Raw genomic sequence first — 18,586 nt, 5'->3', positions numbered from 1 at the left:
CACTGTTTGCTACGGAATCACTTCACGAGATGCAAAAGGGGAAAAAGTCAAAGGTTAAAAATAAAACCTTTCAGTTACGTTTAACATTTGCACAGTAGGAGGAGGCCGGAGAGTGAAGAATTCAGTTTTGAATGTTCTCTTTTAAGGTATATCTGAGTGCTACTTAAATATTCACGTCCATCATGTCAGAACCATCAGACAAAAACAAACCCATCAGGACAAATTAGGTGCAAAGTGTAAATCTAACTTCTGGATGCTGATTTAAAATACTCCGATTTTTTTTTTTTTCTGCAAAAAACGAACAAAAGTATTTAGTAACTATGGCAACGGGATGGCTGTCAGGGCCCCGGTTTGTTAGGTCGTTCATCGACGTCATCCTGGATCATTTTCCCTATGGGCGCTGGCTATTGGTTGTCCTGATCAAACGTCACGTGAGTTTTCCTCGCGTCATTCCATTCTTGCGCATGCTCACTTCCACAAAACAAGAGCGAAGAGCCACACCAGCAGCAAAAGCGAAAACATTGGACGGCAGAGAGGAGCTGCCCCCTTTCCAGGCAGCAAAGCTCCCCCTCTTGTACGTACACTTCTACTTTCTGTTTCGTAACATGTACGTACGCATATTTATTGCATATGCCTCAAGCTTCAGCAGAATTTCGTGTTTGAATACATTTTTGAAACAATTATGTTGTTGTTTGAATGGTGTCCGAGTTATTCGTCCCGTCCAGTGCTGTCAGGGTGTTTTTTGGCAACCGTTATAGATGTTTGACTACAATTGTTCAGCCAGTGTTTGACCTTTTAACAAAACCAAGTTATCATCGTATTCCGTAAAAAAATGGCTACGCAGTGACGCTTATCACACTGCAGCGTGCAACCTTCCAGGAAACGTCAAGCAGCGTTTGTCTGTTTATTCAGTGCTGCTTCCTTTATCAGCAGCTCTGCGCCCAGCTTAAGCTCTCAGGTTGAAATTACAAGTCTGTGGTGATGAGCAAGACTTTTCTTTAACCTTGCCCTTAAAAGCAGACTTTTAAAAAATAGACGTCCGTGCTGGATATTGTCATCCGTCGTTATTTGGAATGAAAACATAGAATCCTTCCAGCACCCCATTTTTATTTCTGTCTGATAAGTAAGTATTGCTACATTGGGATGGCTTGATAGTCGCTTCTAAATAGAACAGTTTATTGACACTTCATCTTTTTCTCCCGTTCTATCTCTAGTCTGTCTGCAAACACAGGAAACAAGTCATGTTTCTGTCATATTGTGAGTAATAGGCGAGCGAGGTTGACATAAAACGTTTTTGAGGTCGATTATAATGAGAAAAAAACCTAGGCATTGCAAATATGACTTTAGTTTTGAAGCATATACTATATGTCTGTGTTGACCAATTTTTGCGGTCGACTAAACGGAGTTGCTTGACTTTTTCTCCAAGTCCTAATTATAATGAATAATAATTAATGATATAATTACCTCTTACAGAGTCACTCAAAATAGGCAATTAAATATACTTGTAAAGGCTGAACCCTTGGTACAGCACTTTCATTGAAACTAATTTGAATGTGCACAAGTTTCCATAACGTGTCCACTGAGCGTATGTTTGCGGTCTTATTGTAAATAAACCAGACGTCATTGCAAGAAATCAAATAAATTATAGTTCTCACATAGTCTGTGGTGGTACTCATTGGCCAAGCTCACCTCTCACCTCCTATATCATCTGTCAACTACTTCTGCTTGTTCTACGTTTATTGTAGCATGTGACGCTGTGAAGTTGTCACCCAGCCTGATTGCTGTGCCTCTTTGAGAGATTAGAGTGCTGCTTTTAGTTTTATCAGTCATGTTTTTTTTTTTTATAGAACTCAATGTTTACCAACCTTTATTGAGACAATGCACTTAGATTACACACGGGGATAAAAACCTCGCGGCACACCACTTAGCATGCACAACCAACATGCAACAACAATGCACAAACCAAGTTAGAAATATACCTTCTGTCTCAACTTACACACCGTCCACTGATTGTTCAAGAACTCAAATCCCACGTTTGGCATTGGTTCCATCTGTCAGGGAACTTCAGGGATGCCAGAGAGCACTTAGCTGGAAATTTGTCAAGCGCTATACCCATTGTGCACAATTTCCAGTAGCTGTTATTCTTTTCCAGTAAAGTAATCAAATGCCAGACCTTCAGTTTAAAGCGACTATTATGTAAGAGCTTCTTTCTTTTGTTTCCAGATGCCGAGTGTTTGTGATGCCCATATCACCCGAACGAAGCCTCATGCAGCCTCACTTGCAGCCACAATTTTGTTCCTGCAGAGCGCTTAGTAGGTCGATCTGAAACCTAAGAGGAAAGAACCAGCGGAGTCTATCTATCGCAATGGACAACCTCATAGACTTTGAGCCTACAACTCTCAACGGGGCGAGAGACAACCCTCAGGCCCATTCAGATTTTCCGTCCTCCAGATTTGCTCAACAACCTGTACTCCCTGAGCCAATCGGTCCCACCGAGTCCAGTTCATATCACATTCCTGAAGATGAAGAGGAAAACATAAGTGATGCAACAGAGTCTGCGGACAGTGAGAATGACATGGATCCACCTTCAACCATGTGGGAACTTAGACGGTCGTCATCCTCATCCGTTCATAGTAACGGGGACACTCATGCTGAGGCCTTAGAGAGGAGAGAGTTTATGAAGATTTATGTGGAGAAAGTGTTTCATGGAAGGTAAGGCACGTTATTGAGCATGCAAGGTTAGTCCAGTACAGGGGTTTTCAACTGGTTTTGTCCAAGGGACCATCATTATAACCAAGAAGCAACTCGGGGACCACTTCTTGAGTGGAATATTCTTTTAATATTATTTTATTTTACACCAAAGGAGGATAGACCTATACAGGCTATTGATTTGCATCTGTAGGTCTATTTTAGGAATCTCAGCTACATTTGACATCATTTGGATGGGTTAATGATTCACAAAATTATCTGGAAAATAAATCAAATAAGGAATCAATTTTATTTTTAAAAGTCTTACAATTACTTTCCATTTCCAATTTTGCGGACCACCTGCAAAAATAAGTGCCACAAAGAATTCTCCTGACTGTTGACTGAAGTTGGAGAGAGCAACTTTTTGCTTATTGGGACAGCCCCTCTGCTTTTAGCTAAGGGGGGCAGTGACTTCCAGATCCAGCAGATGGTGCTGAGACTTTGTGTATTTTACATTCTAAGGTTGAGGAACCTTCATTTGTACATTTTCAGATTTCTGTTGTAGTAGCTTTAGAGGTCTTCGTGCCGCTGGTGTCATAACATTTTTACATGTGTTTTTTTCAATCATTGTTCATGTAATTAAACTGTAGAGTTGTGTTTTCAATGTTGTCTTTCTTTGATCGGTGCACATCTTTTCTCAGGCAGGACTTGGACCAGGAAGAGATAGCTCGTTTTGGACAGCTATGCACTGGCGACAATGGCAAAGGCAGGGAATGGTTTGCTATATACGTCAGTGCCCAGGTAAACAAGAAGAAATGAATGACTCAGTCGAGTTTTGCTACACTGCCTTACACTACCAGACACCAAATGACAGAAGTGTGGCATTTTTCTCTCCCCAGAACCATTTAGTGTGTGTTAACTGACAAATCCTCTCTGAAAATCATCAAATCTGTCTACTGTATCGGAAATGCATCAAATATTTTTCATTTGAAATGTTCTTTTCCCCTACTCAGCGCTGCCACTCTAAATGTGTGAGTGAAGCTACCTTTTACCGACTGGTGCAGTCGTTTGCAGTCGTGCTTTTTGAGTAAGTCAATTTGTGGCGTCCATTTGACAGTCAGATAATTTATGGCTAAGTAATAGTTTTAAAATTTGACAGTATTGTATGACTATTGCTGTTTGAATCAAGTGCAAGTGTTATATAATGTGTGTGTTTTCCCCCCCAGATGTTACCAAATGGATGACTACAGCCCAGCCAAAAACCTCATGACCATGTGCTTTACATACTACTATATCGGTAAATATTTTTTTTTCCCTCTGACGGAAATTCAAATATTTGCAACCTACATGCTGGTTGAACACTCGGAGACTTATATAAATATGTAAAAGAGCAACATCAGAATAGAGTGGGAGGTTGTTTATTGATTGTTTTTTTGTTTTGTTTTTCTGTGAAGGGAAATCCCAGCCATCTCCTGCAGAGCTCCTTGAGCGAGGTGGTCCTCCAGCTGGACTGGACTCATATTTAAACAAGGCCAACTCCTGGCTCTCTGTTAAGAAAGACGCTGCCGAGCGCCTCCTCAAGAACTCATCCAAAACTGACGTCAAAGGCTTTTTCGGAGGCTTAGAAAGCAAACTGAGAAGCTCAATAACTCCAAAGACAGAGTAAGCAAATATACGTTCCTTGTTTTGGACAATCTCATAAACGTAATGCATGTTTCTCATTTAACGTACCCTTTCCTTTTACATTCACTTCAGGAATGGTGAAAATCCAGTTGAGACAAAACCCAAATTAACAGGTAAACGGCATTGAAATTTCATTGGGGTTGTGTGTGTGTGTGTGTGTCTGCATTTGTTCTAAATACAAAAATAATCTTGTTGGATTACTGCATTCATGTTTCTTTTAATTTGATGACACTTGACAACAATGAACACATTCTTTTCACCCTAGTGTCAGACGCGCCGGAGGAAAAGAAGGGAGAAAAGGTTTACTTGTACACCCATCTGAAGCAGCAACCTATCTGGTATTTGTTGTTTTTCCAGTTGCGCATTTAAGAGCTACAGAACGCCTACAACAAAACAGAAAAGAAACATAAGTCTTAAAGTAGTCTTTAAGTCTTAAATATATATATATACATACATACATATATATATATATATATATATATACATATATATACATACATATATGGCCATATATACACCCCTTTAAATCCGATAAGAATTTCTTTTGAAGTAACAAGAACTTGTTATTGGCTCTTGTCAGGCATACGTTGCGATTTTGGAACGCTGCATTCTTCGATGCGGTTCATTGTGAGCGGAAAAAGAGGTCGCCAACAACAAGGTGAGTCTAAAAGTCATAGAAGGCTAGATGAGTAATTGACTAATTGACTTATATTGAATTGGTTGTTAAAATAGTAAAAAAGAAACTTCTTTCATGTGTGTGCCTGGGCAAAGTGTGCTCCTCTTTCTTCTATACGCCCTCTTTCTGCATGTCGACTTAATCCTTGTCTTCTTGTGCCTTGCTGCCGAGCAGGGGAACGCAAGATGGAAAGAAAGCTCAGAGGTCTGTCTCCCATTTGTCTGCTGCTTTCGAAAGGCGATTCCAAAAAGAAAGAGCAGGAAAAATTTAATGCTCTCGCGGCTGTCTTGTTTTTTTGCGCATGGCTTCATGTGATTCATAAGGTTCTTTGTAATGGAATGATTTTTTTTTTAGTATGTTAAACACTAGTTTGTACTTTAGTTCTTTTCTTTTGAGGTGTGCGGCTCCATTTTCATCGTGGCCAGCGCAAGTCTAGCATCAAGTGCAATCTAGTTGTGCGCACGGGAGTTTTCTTTCCTTTCGTATTTTCATAGTCGTGCGCCGTTAGAAATGGGCGTTCACGTCGTGGGAGTGCCTCCACTCATTCGCTTTTAAGGCAGTGCAAATGAGGCGTGCGATCTTTATGGTGGAAGCTTAACAGACTGGGTGATCATACTGGTGATCGTCTCGCACAGAGTTCATTTAACGTGGCCACTTGGAGACCGACCGCCTTCCACCCCTGATCGCCCATCTACGAAAATAGAGCTAACCCCTGGACTTTAAAATACCCAAGCAGTTAGGAAAATGGATGGATGGAAGTTGAACGATAGTTTGAAATGAAAATGACTTTGACTGGGTTAGGGCTGAACTTGTAAGGCAGTTGAATGTTTAATCTAATAGTTTTCTGTTTGCACCGTACATACAGTGCTTAAAAATCTATAAAATAATCGCTCAAAGAGAAATGATCCATTGTCATTAATGCCAACGTCAGCTTTTGAAACGCGTCGTACACAAACGTAGCCGATTTGAGTGGTCTTGACGTGTTGTAGCCTGTGGAGTGTGACATACTCAACGATTGGTTGGTCTGCATCTGAGCCTGCTCAGTGGGCTTCAGAAATGAGACGACAAGTTATTATAGTAGCAGACTTCATAACGGTTCATAGTATGAAAGTACAAAAGAGAGTCATCTGGAAAGAGAAAGAAAACAATGCTCAAACCACGAGTGCTCAAAGGAGTTCATCAGGTAAAAGTATTGAAGTGTTGATTCTTGTTGCGAAGCATATTTGAAACTCATTCCAATTTTGTTTTCCCCTTTATTCCTTTTTCCCGTGTCCTACTTCATATCCATTTGTCTTTGTTTGGCATCTGTTGGCATGTACTCATGGTTTGTCTGACAATCTGTGTGCTTTATGACGCTGAAATGATCTCTTGCTTCTTGTTTATTTTCAAGTGAAGTTTCTTTAACCAACAATTGATGTGATAAAAGTGCTGCTGAGACATTGTCCGGAAATATATTTTCTGTATATTGTGAGCCAACAGATCCACTGCTTGCTGTTCACTATTGCTTCACAGCTCAGTGAATCATTTTCCCCTTTCATGTATCATGTGGGTTTTTTGTGTGTTTTTTTTTAACAAATGCAAGGAAACATTCTGCTGCTATTTTGCCATTTCACAGCAACAGTTTTCACAAAAGCAGCAAATGCACCAGAAATGTTGAAATGTGCCTTGTTATACGTGTTTATTTAATTTCCTGATCTGTTGAAAGGGACATAGCCCACTTCCCCACCTGTGGTTTCTTTCAACAAGATGTCATTCATGGTGTTTAATCCATAAATAGCCAATCAGATTCCAGTTTCACTTATAATTCCTCTTCATCATCATTATGTTTCACATTTTGACATCTGATCTTACTGTCGTTGTTGGATCGCAACATAGAGTATGAAGGGACACCGAAAGGGGAACTTTATTTAGAAAAGAGAGAATTTTGCCATTCAGCTCCTTTTTAGACGAGTGTGAAAAGTACTGAAACATTGAAGTTTAAAAGTCAGCTGTAAAGCTTACAATACATCATGGTGCAGCGGTAGCCCAATATCTTTAATTTTTTCTGAGTGGTCTGTCTATGACAATAATGCCTCTTAGTGATTAATTGCTATTCTTTTTCGTCTTATCTTCTTTCCCACTGATCTTCTTTTTAATCTTTTTACATCCAATAAATCAGAATTTATGAATATTTCTATTTGTAAAGTGGCATTGTTTAACATCCATCCTTGGCCTGGCCTTTTCTCTTTTTTGGGAGAATTCAAATTCATGGCAAACTTATTTCTGTCAACAGGGAGAAGTGGTGTCACATGACCCAGGAGGAAAGAGACGACAGCTCCAAAATGGATGAGAACATTGCCTTTGGCCAGCTAGGGTAAGGAAGGGTGGAAAAACGTGGAAATGCGACCTTTTGTTTAGCAGTTTTGTTGCAGATCTTTTCGAATCCTTTTTGTATGACCGCAAATCGAAAAGATCCATTCAGTCAGATAACGCCTTTGTAAATGTTCGTTTTCATCATATGGGTGCACAGGACATGGGCTTAAGTGTTGTCTCCCTCTGTTTGAAAGTTTGACTGCATCGTGTCAGGTACTCAAGAGAACTGCAGCCAAAAAAAACAAACCAAAAAAAAAAACACCCATAAAATAAAATCATAGTATTAAATCCTGCTAAGCTAACTTAAGATACTGAAAACAAGCCATCTTGGAATATTAGGGCATATATTTAAAAACAACATGACGCACACGTTTTAAGCACCGGTGAATAAATGATCCTTTTATCACTGGCAGTTTGGACCAAGCAACTTTGCGTTTCTGCGCGGGATATGCGCTGTGACGAAAACAAGAAGGCTGGCGGAAACGAACAAGCTGAACACGGTGACACCGGTGGATGAACGCACCGCGATTAATTCTGTTCTCGCAGAATTCTCCCCAGTTCCCGAGAGGCGAGGGGGGCTCTTTAATTTTTTAACTGGTAAAGATGCCGGTTGATGATGTTATCATGACTGGTCAAAACAAAAAGTTTGGTCGGTTTGTACAACTTGCCGTATCGGCCAATCAGCTCCAAGTATTGTACTGTATGCCCTGCATTTCCCGAGAAGATCACCTCTTTGCTTTTGTGTGTGTTTTTCAGGACATTTACTCACAACATGCTGGCATTTGGGCTCAGTAAAAAACTCTGTGGCGATTTTCTGAAAAAGCAGGCTGTCATTGGAAATCTAGATAAAGGTACCGTAATACATTTTAAAATATACATATATGATATAGTATAGTATATAGTAGTATACATAAGCTATTGGTGTTACTTTGAGTGTGGCACTGACGCTTTGCCAGCTATCGAGTTCTCATGCCATCTTATGACCACTTGCTCTCAACTGACCTATATTGGATTTGTTTTCCAAGAATGCCAAAGTGACATCATTTAAATCCTTACAGAACAGTACAAGTTGTTAAGTGACCATATTGAGAAAATGGCGACAGAGTGAGGGTCACGACGACGTGCCGAATTTCAAAGTCTCCGGTCTTCGCTTCACGTAAGCCACGCCTAACGAGTGTCAAGTGGAATGGAAAACACATTACTGTAGTGAACTGTATCATAGCTGTAGCAAAGCTTATCCGTCCGTTTTGAGTGTGCTATTCTGAACACACCCTACATCAGCAATAATACGTCATCATCGGCTGTAATATTGAAAATATTTACCGTATAGCAACTGTGTGTAACCTGAAAAATCCTATCTGCCTCTGTGTTGCAACTGTACAGTATACAATGCAATAACCTCTTGTAACTGGTTTCATCTGCCACTACCAAATGACTGAATATCTTTCCCAACCCTCATGAGCGCTCCATAACACCGTACATTGACCAAAACAAATTCCAATTTTTAGAGTAGCATTTAAAATAGAGGAAGGTTTGGGCAAAAAATTAATCATTCCAATCATAGAAAAAGGAACATTTACATTGATAAGCCTGATTAATTAATTAAATCAGAGCTCTATGGCCAGCGGGAGATAGCATAAAGACTGTTCAGTTCCATGATCTAGCTGTTACGCAATGTCTAATTGTCTATATAAGTGAGGTCTGACCATTTCAACAATTACCGTAGTTTGCAATTACTTGCTGAGTTAAACTGCACTGTCATCGTCACAATTGAAGTGCACCGTCATCGATCGTTGTTACGATTCAGGAGTTTTTGGGTTGCGGGTGCCGAGGTTGGTCAATTATCATCCAGAATTGTTTCAAGCAAATATTTCATAGTATTGCTCAATAAATATATATGGGTCTTGAGTCGCGCTGTCACTGTTTTTCGAATCGATTATCGTTCCATCGATTAGTCGGATAAAATTTTATTTTGCATTAAAGTGCAGAGGTGTCAAGTAAAATAAGTTTTCATTTTTGGAACCATGAAGTTAGCTAATAAAATTTCAATTATGAACTATGAACGGAACAAGTTCTTTTCAAAACATTTGAACTGAACCTTGAACTAATTTGTGTTTTTTTTAAATGTTCAATAAATACCAATTTCAAAAACGTAATCATGTAAATAATCGTGATTTCAATATTGAACAAAATAATTGTGATTAGGATTTTAACCCCTAATCGAGCAGCCCTACTATGTATATATTTTTATTTGTGCCTTAACCTTCCAAACGAGTCTTGATCAGTGCTGATTTAAGAAGCGCGACCAACTAAACTTCCTCCAGTAGTGTTTTTCTAGATGGCAGCACAATAAGCGCTTTTAAATGCTTGTTACAGTTGAGTGTTGCAAATCATTTGATTGAGCAAATTGTGGGCATATTGTCAGGCTTTATCAAGCTCAACGTTCCGTGAATTACTCGTCTACAGTATATTTGTAGGCGGACAAACATATGTAGTGGTTGTGATCCATGAGGAATATGAATGTCTGTCACTCTGTAGTTGAACCCACCTATGTTATCCGTTCTCATTTCAAATATTTATGTATGAATTAGTAAATGTCCCCTTCCATGATGTTGCACATACAGAATGCCCTTCATCTTTGCCAGATTGCACTGTTTTTATGAGTTTATTTTCAACTGTCACTTACTGTGTGTGCTCCAATGTTGCTACCAGGATATTAATTGGGAAACCTGATGTTAGTTTGTGTGTGCGTGCGTGCGTGTGTAAGGTTGACCTCACTATGGCAGCTTCAATTTTTCTTTATTTTACACCTATTTTGCTGCTGATCACAATACTCGTGTTGATATGGCGTTTGAAGCATTTATTTGTATGATGTAGTCTTTATATGTACAGTACATGATACTCTTGCCTTTGCTTTTGATAGTTGCTTCCAGTATCCAGCCAGTTCCCCCTGAATTTACAAATCGGTGCTGCCACTTGTAGCACTGCAAAATGTTTTCACAGACAGGGAGGAATTAATCAAAATAAGTAAGGAATTAAATTTATAATTTAACCTCATAGCAAAGAATACAATGTTGATATTTCAGTTGACCGACAGTTGCAGCTCCTGAGTTTTCAGAAATTCGTTCAGATGCGCATATTGTTTTGTTGTTGAATGTTTTTTTTGTTTTTTTTATGCATGGACAAGTCGATGTGAAATCAAGATGCTGTAATAAATGTATTTTTGTTGAGGTTTTGTGTGTGTTTTGAGGCGATCAGTTCAGGATGGATGGACGGATAGATAGATAGACTTCAAAACTAAAAATGGGATTTGGTTGTGCCTACCTAATATCGACACAATGACAGAAAGGGGATATAGATACATCAGTTGTTCATGGATTTCGAAGGAAGTGATTTCTGAATCCAAACAAGCACCTTTCATACATGACGTGTTGCCAAACTCTTGAATATCTCATAAGAACCATGCCCAGTGAGAGAAAACAACCAAGTGGATACCATAGTCACTCACTCAACTGCATTCTGAGATGTCTTACCATGGTATCTTTTACCTGAGTTGAGAATGTATCAGTTACAATAACCTTGATGTTTTCTATGAGAAACATTGAAACTTATCCAATTATCATAATGAAGCCATGACTCTAATGAGAGTTGTGTGGTTAGCAGAAAAATCAAAACCATGTCAGGCTGAGCAAAGAGAACCAGCTTAAAAAAATACTGCACACCAAAAGCGTTTCTCCGAGTGCATAGGTGTGACTGTGAGCGCTTGTATATGGTCGTGTCAATAGAAGTGAGGTGTTGATGAGGAGCCTCTGTAGCTGTACAATGTGCTGGAGTGTTTCAGTGTTTGCGTTGTAGTTGGAGCTGCCTGCACTCAGTGCCGCGTATAAATAAACAGCGGTCACATTGACTGCACTCTGATTGGCCATTCTGTAACAAGCCAGTTTGCAATGTCACAGCGTGAACAACCTCCTCCATCTAATTAATACCAGACCTTTGCACAAGGGACAACCACGTCATATGTATTGGCATATTCATGCTCATCCAAGTAGATGTCTGAATTTAAAAAAAAATCATGTGGTGTTTTAAAAAAAAAATAATGAAATGACATCCTGATAATGTCTTTAATCAATATCTTTGCATAAGAATTTTTTGGGACTTTATGTGTCATCTTCTGGAACTGCCATGTGACTGAATCATGACTTCACTACTCCTGTTTTTTATATCATCCACGTTTATCTAAAAAGCATGATGTATTTTTTTTACTGTATTCACGTTCAAAATTTCTTTGTTCCAAAATGATAGTTAGAAACTTCCTGAATAATGAAAGTCTTCTCAAACTGACCCAATTAATTCAATTCAGGGCTGAAAACATGACTGTATTCTCATGAATGACCCCTTTAATAATCTCTTCTGAATGCATTTTTATTAGCTTCACTTTAAATGTTTTACTCTCCTCTTTTACTTGCTTTTTGTTTCAAAGTCGTTTTTAATGTTGCTAACCCTGAAAAAGACCACAAAGGCAGTTGATATCTACATGATAATGTACTTAACAATTTTTTTTAATTTAAATTTACTATATTAATCAGTAATGTTGAATAAAAAGAGGTGAATTTTAATACTTTTGTTCATTTAGTTGCAAAACAATGGCACATACACAACTTTTTGGACTGAAAATCAAGGTGGTCATTCGATGTCTTTCCACAATTTATAATTTGACATTAATCAAACCTGAATTGGATTCTTTTTTTAATTGACTTTAACACCTTTGTCATTGTCATTGTTCAGCCACGCAAAAAGCAAAAAATATATTTAATCCCTTTCCTGAAGGTTCATTAATTACAGTGCTCGGTGACACCGTGACACACCCGCTGTACTTTTTCAACAAAACGGATACATTCGGTGTCCCTCTAACATTAACACAGTCAGCAAACATGTTCGAATTGTACAAGAGCAGCTGTACAATATAAATCTTAGGTAGTTTGTTTTAGCTTACTGCTCAAGATGCAGTGAGGTCGTGAGCATGTTTACATATGTGTGTACAGAGGGGGTGGTGGCCCTTAGTGACGAAGCTCCGCCTCGTCGTTGGATTAAACGTCAGGGTGGTCCCAGTCGTGGGATGGTAATCCTGCTGTCCCTTTAGCAGTGTTCATACAAACACACACGCTCACATACACAAACATAAGTATTCATTAAACATTTATCAGAGTAAACGTTTGACACAAAATCAAATATTTTCACATTTCAGGGTAAATATTTCGTCTTAATAAACTTCTCACACGGATTTCATGTTAGCAATGGATTCTAAAACTGACTGCATTAATGCTATCCAATTGACCGATGCAAACAATTACAGCCTTGGTATTAAGATATTTAAATCACAACAGGTTTCTTATTATGATGAACACAATTCCCTTTTAGAAGATGCGTTGTCAGCTTTCCTGCAATTGTTTCTGCTATTGATAAGGTTGCGACAGCTTGGGTTCTCGTTTCAAACGCCACATTTGATCTTTCTGTCCGTAAATTCTTTTGAAGGTTTTTAGAGGATGTAGCTCGCCAGACTAATCCATCCAACTCCCCTTATGACTCTGTTCCTCCTCCTTTCTTTCATGAAGTGGTCTCGAGTAGCGGTCAATCGGTTTTGGCCTTTATCTGTATTCCAGCGTAGTCCTCTTAATATTCTCAACATGCCGTGGTGCAACCCCTGCTCAAGAACTTTGGTCTTGAATTTTACACCCATGTCCAAGATGGTGAAATGATCTCTCATGTTTAATGACAATATTAGAACCATAGTGCTTATGTTGCATGATATTAAAAAGGTTTCCCACAATGATAACCAATATGGCAGCCGTTTTGTGATGCAATATGCAATGACTTGGTCTGTGCATTACCACCGTCTGTAGACCAAAATATAAAAATATGATTTTTACTTTAAGGATAGCAACAAACAAAGAAGCTGGGTGCATCATCAGAAATCCCCCTTACAGCAAGCTCCCCCTTTCTTTATTATAAGGTTTATTATTATAAGGTCTATTATTATAAGGTTCTTTTTGTCGAAATTAATTAATGTGTCAGCTTCTGTTGCATGACCCATATTTCTCATTGGTCATTAAAAAATAGATTTCACTTGTGATCACAGCAGTCTGTGTGCCATAATGAAACATGATTGGCTGAGAATTTGTTTTTAGGTTACTCCCAATTTGCACATGTTGACTCTGTATCGAGGAGAAACAACAATTCTGTTGTTTGATTAGCAATTAATGATGTTCACTCACTTGTTTGTCTTACCTGTTTATGTCAAATGAAAAGATATAGTGATCAAATAGATCAGCATGTTTTTAAAGTTGGTGATATTTTCGATGAGCTATTGCAGAGTGCGAGGAAAAAGTATGTGAACTCTTTGGAATATCAAAAATGCTTGCAATAATTTATCAAAAACGTTTGTCTGATCCTCATCTTAAACAAAAAATAACTATGAAACCATACAAACAATTCTATATTTTCATAACCACTCAGAGAGATGCCTTGAAAAAATTATTTAAGAATTGATGAATACCAAAAGGTCAAGCAAGCAAACAATGCAAATAAATGAAAAAGTGTTGTAGCCAAAGCTTACCCGTTAGACACATTTGTTTTCTTATGGTATCTCAAACAAGACGATATGTTTTTTTTTTTTTTGCCAGTGTAACATCTCATGAAGATCTTTTACAATACAAACACTCACCATCAGATAACAGTAGCATTTATGAGTCCCTTTCTTGATACAGCACTTCAGAGAAGACAAAAATGCAGATGGATGAATGATTTGTTGAATTACTAATGTACACAAAGAGCAAAGAAATGAACACAATGATTTTTCTGCTCTATTTCTATAAATATCTGTTTCTCCATTCTTTCCCCTCTGACATTTTAGCATGTTTTGTTTACAGAACACACACACACAGAAAAAGAAACAATAGTATAAACAGGAAATGCGTCTAACTATGAGTTGGTCATTTTCAAATTTATTTATTTCAACAAACATTCCTGATTTGCACAGCCCTGCAGGGCCAAGCTTTCTCAGGCCACTGGGTGTCCGAGCTGTAAAATTATATTTAGACAGGCAAACGATGCTGTCAGCTGACTGGACTGATTTCATGCGGGTGTTGTAAATACAGCGGAAGTTAAAGTACATTTATCACATGCTGTGGAATTTCAATAAATTGTACTTCATAATAACCATAATGATACTATCAATTGAATCAAAATTCAGTTTTAACTTTTATTCTGAACCTTAAACACATCATATCCTAATTTGGATAGTTTTCCACAATTACAAAGTGGCCAGGTTTATCGATACTTCTGAAACTCTGCAAATCAAAGAATGGACCAAAATCAAGCTATTCAATTTAGTGGTCTTCTTTTAAAATTTATTTTACACAATGAATTCACAGCAGATGAAAATAAACGGTCATGCATGGATTAAAATCTTACTTGCAGGATTACAAAAGACGATACACAAAATGTAGAAATAGCTATGTCAAATATATGGTACATTATACTTTGGAACATGTTATCTTATTTCAGAAGAGAAAACATTATATGAGAGGCTTCTAAACGGACTGAGCCATGTAGTAGAAGAATGTCCATCCATCCATTATCTGAACCGTTTATCCTCACAAGGGTCGCGAGATTGAAAGTTTGCATTTGAAAATAATCTGGTCTGCATTTGCATAGAATTTGCATAATACAGTGATTCCCAACTAGTGTGTTGTGGCAGTGTGCCATGAAAGATCTTCCGATGCATGAAAGTTCCTTTTATTGCTCCAAAGGTTAGCTCAGAATTATTTCATCATTTCTTTGTCCAACCTGTCTATTGCGGTGACAGGCAGACTACAATAACTGCTTTTCCACTAGATGGCAGAATGCACATAATAAATCCTTGTTTTCATTTTTGTGACACTAGTTTGATGGTGTGCCTTGAAATCTAAGCCCCCACCCCTCCCAAAAAAAGTTGAGAATCACGGTTTGAATCAATAATATTATAAATCATTATTCAGATTTGTAAGGCAGAATTTGATCTGGACAAGAGAGTGACAAATAAGAGCAAAATGGAAATCCCATTTGGTAGAAGTGATGCTGTCGAGTTTCCAAAACCATGTTTGGACCGACACCAGTACGTTGGCGCTGCGAGCCCAGGTCACCTTCACGCTTTGCAAGGATGCTCTCAATGCTGAACGCCGTGCATTTGTCCTTGCTGGGAACGCCTGATTTTGGAGCCAAATGTGCAAGAAGAGAAGTGGAGTTGTTGTCACCGGGAATTTGCAAGCTGAGTCTTGGTGCGCCCTGCGTCCGCGGTGAAATGTACCTCTGGTCCACCTTCCTCCTGTTTTGCTTCACGGCGTGACATCCTTTTTTTCTGCGGCTTTGCTGTTGAATTGAGTCCGGTTGGGTCTCGATTCTCTCAGCGTCCTGCCTCAGCGTCATCTCCACCACCAAGGAAGATGAGCTGGAATGGTCCCTTACGGAGGCTGACGAGGAACCTTTAGCGCGCTCCTGTTGACTCTTCACCTTCCTCTTCCTCCGCCGGTAATTGCCATTCTCAAACATGTTGGTGTATTTGGTATCCAGCGTCCAGTAGCTGCCTTTGCCGGGTCGACCCTTCTCCCTGGGCACCTTGACGAAGCAGTCGTTAAGTGAGAGGTTGTGGCGGATGGAGTTCTGCCAGCCCTGCTTGTTATCGTGGTAAAATGGGAATCGGTCCATGATGAATTGGTAGATGCCGCTCAGCGTGGCGCGCTGCTCCGGCGTGCTCTTGATTGCCATGGCGATCAGGGCGATGTAACTGTAAGGGGGCTTCTGGGGGGGTTCCTGGCGGGCGGACACGACGCTCAAAGCGGCGGGGACCACCCCATCGTTGTCTCCTCTGTACAAGTAGATGAGCGGAGGTGCGGAGAAGTTCAGTGCGGAGGCTGGCACGCCGAATCTCGCCATACATCCGCGGTAGAGCGTCATGACGCAAAGTTCGAGCACTCTGGAGTGAGCCCCGGAGGAGAAGTGCGCTTCTGACTCATGTGCTCTACTAAATAAATGTTAATCACTGTTGTACTTTTGCTCCGTTTATGTTGATTTTGCGCCGGAAAATAAATTGTCCACCCTAAACCGTCGGTGCCGTTTTAGCCCACCCACATTAATTAAAATTTCATTGCAGCGAATGTGCCCCCCCACCCCCACTTGGCTCCACGACCAATCAGGTGCCGCTTTATTTCCTCATCTGTTTATAGAATTAGTCGCTTGATAAGTCTGCCCACCCAAGTTGAATCAAGCTGTGTTTATTTGGAAAAATTTCCGGCCACCCAATACATAAACGCACTGATGTGCTGTTTGAAATTTCACGTCCACCCCTGACGCTGAGTCTTGCTCGCACAGAAAGAACAAGCAAACACCGCAGACTTTTTTTTTTCTAGGACTTGCTGTGGGTTCACTCAGACAAAAACGTGGACGAAACGAATGCTATCCATCCGTCCGTCCGTCCATCCATCCATCCATCCATCCATCCAACCACCCACCCATCCATCCATCCATCCATCCATCCATCCATTGAGCAAAATTGTCTAACTATATTGCAAATATAATGTATACTGGTCACATGGACGCAGGGAAAAAAAACCCGAGTCTTACTAACTAATGAAATTAAAGAGCGTTATCAAATTTCCCATTGTTCCCCAGATTTTGCCTGTTCCTACCATTACTTGTTTGTTTTTTAGTTGTTTGGTACATTTCTCAAATTATAATTGAATGACTCCAAATTTTAACGTCATTGTGTCACTTGTGCACATCAAAAACGTAATTTGTCATTTCTTGGAACAAGTTGGAAATCCTTTAATTGCATTACAGTGTTGGCAGCTAGCATAACACACGAGTGGAGAAGTACAGATAGAGCTACAGCAACGATAATGTTCCAGTTACATTATCATCGTAATAAGTAATAGACTCGTCTGCACATTGACTGCTTTTATCAAAGCTGGAGGAAACAGATTGTGATATTTTTCATTCTCATTCGTAGGCTACAGTCAGGCCCTGGGCCCAATTGCCTTACAAGGACAAATTGAAAAGTGTATTTTGTCATAGAAGCCTTATACTAGGATTTTTCCTGTTTATAGGTCAAAGGAGTATTATAACAACTTTACAAGTGCTCACAGCTGGCTCCTGCTTACATTGGCTGTTGGAAGACTTCAGCGAATAAACCTACAAACTCAGAATGTACTCTGTTTGTGTCTCAGCAGATGATGATTCAATGTAGCATAGGAAATAATACTAACATGCAAGTAAGTACACAAGACGGCATGCACACTGACTGGTGGAACTTCCACACTCTGCATTGTGCAGAAGATATTAGGACTTGCTATGTACTGATGCTCAGTTGCAACTATTACTAAATTGTCTGATGTGTTTTTCAAAAGTGTATATTTTTAATAGGCTGTAGCATTTTCAACAATAACAATATTCTGTAATAAAATAATTCATAGTCCAGACATGGGCGGCAGGGTGATGTAATGGTTACCCAGCATGGGCTGACTTGCAGATCCTGGTTGGTGGCTCGAAGGGTGCCATAACAGATGGTTGATATTGGGCCATATCAATAGGAAACCCATATCAACACTGTCATGGTGGGGGATTCATTCAGGGCTCTGCCATTTTTGCTTTTATGTTTGCTGTTGTTCTGTTTTGTTGTGGTTGTTGTTGGTGTGAATATGAACAGAAGGACACTTCATCCCTATCCAGTCTGTCGAGACAAGACTGCCTGCTGTTTGCGTTCTGACGTGCAGTGAATCGGAACATAAGCGACACCTGCTGGACATGTTGAAGAATAGAATAATAATCCTGACTTTCCAATAGTATCACGTTGTTACATTTTTTTATCGATTGCTTTGACCTGTTATATATATATATATATATATATATATATATATATATATATATATATATATATATATATATATGAACTACTTTCATTAGAATTAAGTTATTTCTGTGACCACTATCGGTTTCATTAAGTAGCCTCCCAACAGTTTTGTCTGTCTATGTTTACTCAACTAACAAATTTGCCATAAGTTCACCTACATTATTTCACAGACAATTTAGTCTTTAATTAACCACCATACATGTTTATGGAATGTGGGAGGAAATCGGATAAAACAAGTACTGGCA

At 39.2% G+C, this 18,586-nt stretch overlaps 2 protein-coding genes across 5 annotated transcripts; one reads left to right on the top strand and one right to left on the bottom strand.

The window, feature by feature from the left end:
• The first annotated feature begins 449 nt into the window (after nt 1-449).
• kiaa0513 (KIAA0513 ortholog) lies at nt 450-10,629 on the top strand. 3 transcript variants are annotated; one of them, XM_037254606.1, is made up of 13 exons: nt 450-574; nt 2,224-2,712; nt 3,390-3,489; nt 3,702-3,775; nt 3,915-3,985; nt 4,143-4,350; nt 4,444-4,484; nt 4,637-4,709; nt 4,952-5,029; nt 5,222-5,251; nt 7,320-7,400; nt 8,156-8,250; nt 8,458-10,629. In XM_037254606.1, the coding sequence occupies exons 2-13, from the start codon at nt 2,366-2,368 to the stop codon at nt 8,505-8,507; spliced, it is 1,248 nt and encodes a 415-aa protein (XP_037110501.1). In that variant the 5' UTR covers nt 450-574; nt 2,224-2,365; the 3' UTR covers nt 8,508-10,629. The 3 variants fall into 3 exon arrangements, with proteins under 3 accessions (XP_037110501.1, XP_037110500.1, XP_037110502.1); XM_037254605.1 differs by having other exon boundaries at nt 460-607; XM_037254607.1 differs by lacking the exon at nt 5,222-5,251 and having other exon boundaries at nt 461-607.
• A 4,003-nt stretch (nt 10,630-14,632) lies between these two features.
• On the bottom strand, nt 14,633-16,409 carry foxl1 (forkhead box L1). Of its 2 annotated transcripts, none has more exons than XM_037254608.1 (2): nt 15,307-16,409; nt 14,633-15,233 (listed from the first exon to the last, which is right to left on the bottom strand). In XM_037254608.1, the coding sequence occupies exon 1, from the start codon at nt 16,388-16,390 to the stop codon at nt 15,428-15,430; it is 963 nt and encodes a 320-aa protein (XP_037110503.1). In that variant the 5' UTR covers nt 16,391-16,409; the 3' UTR covers nt 14,633-15,233; nt 15,307-15,427. The 2 variants fall into 2 exon arrangements, with proteins under 2 accessions (XP_037110503.1, XP_037110504.1); XM_037254609.1 differs by having other exon boundaries at nt 14,633-15,277; nt 15,337-16,409.
• Nucleotides 16,410-18,586: the final 2,177 nt, after the last annotated feature.

The sequence above is a fragment of the Syngnathus acus genome, chromosome 6 (genome assembly GCF_901709675.1).
Source record: "Syngnathus acus chromosome 6, fSynAcu1.2, whole genome shotgun sequence".
Taxonomy (NCBI): domain Eukaryota; kingdom Metazoa; phylum Chordata; class Actinopteri; order Syngnathiformes; family Syngnathidae; genus Syngnathus; species Syngnathus acus.
Note: the sequence above shows the minus strand (reverse complement) of the source record. Positions and strands in the feature narration are given on the sequence as shown.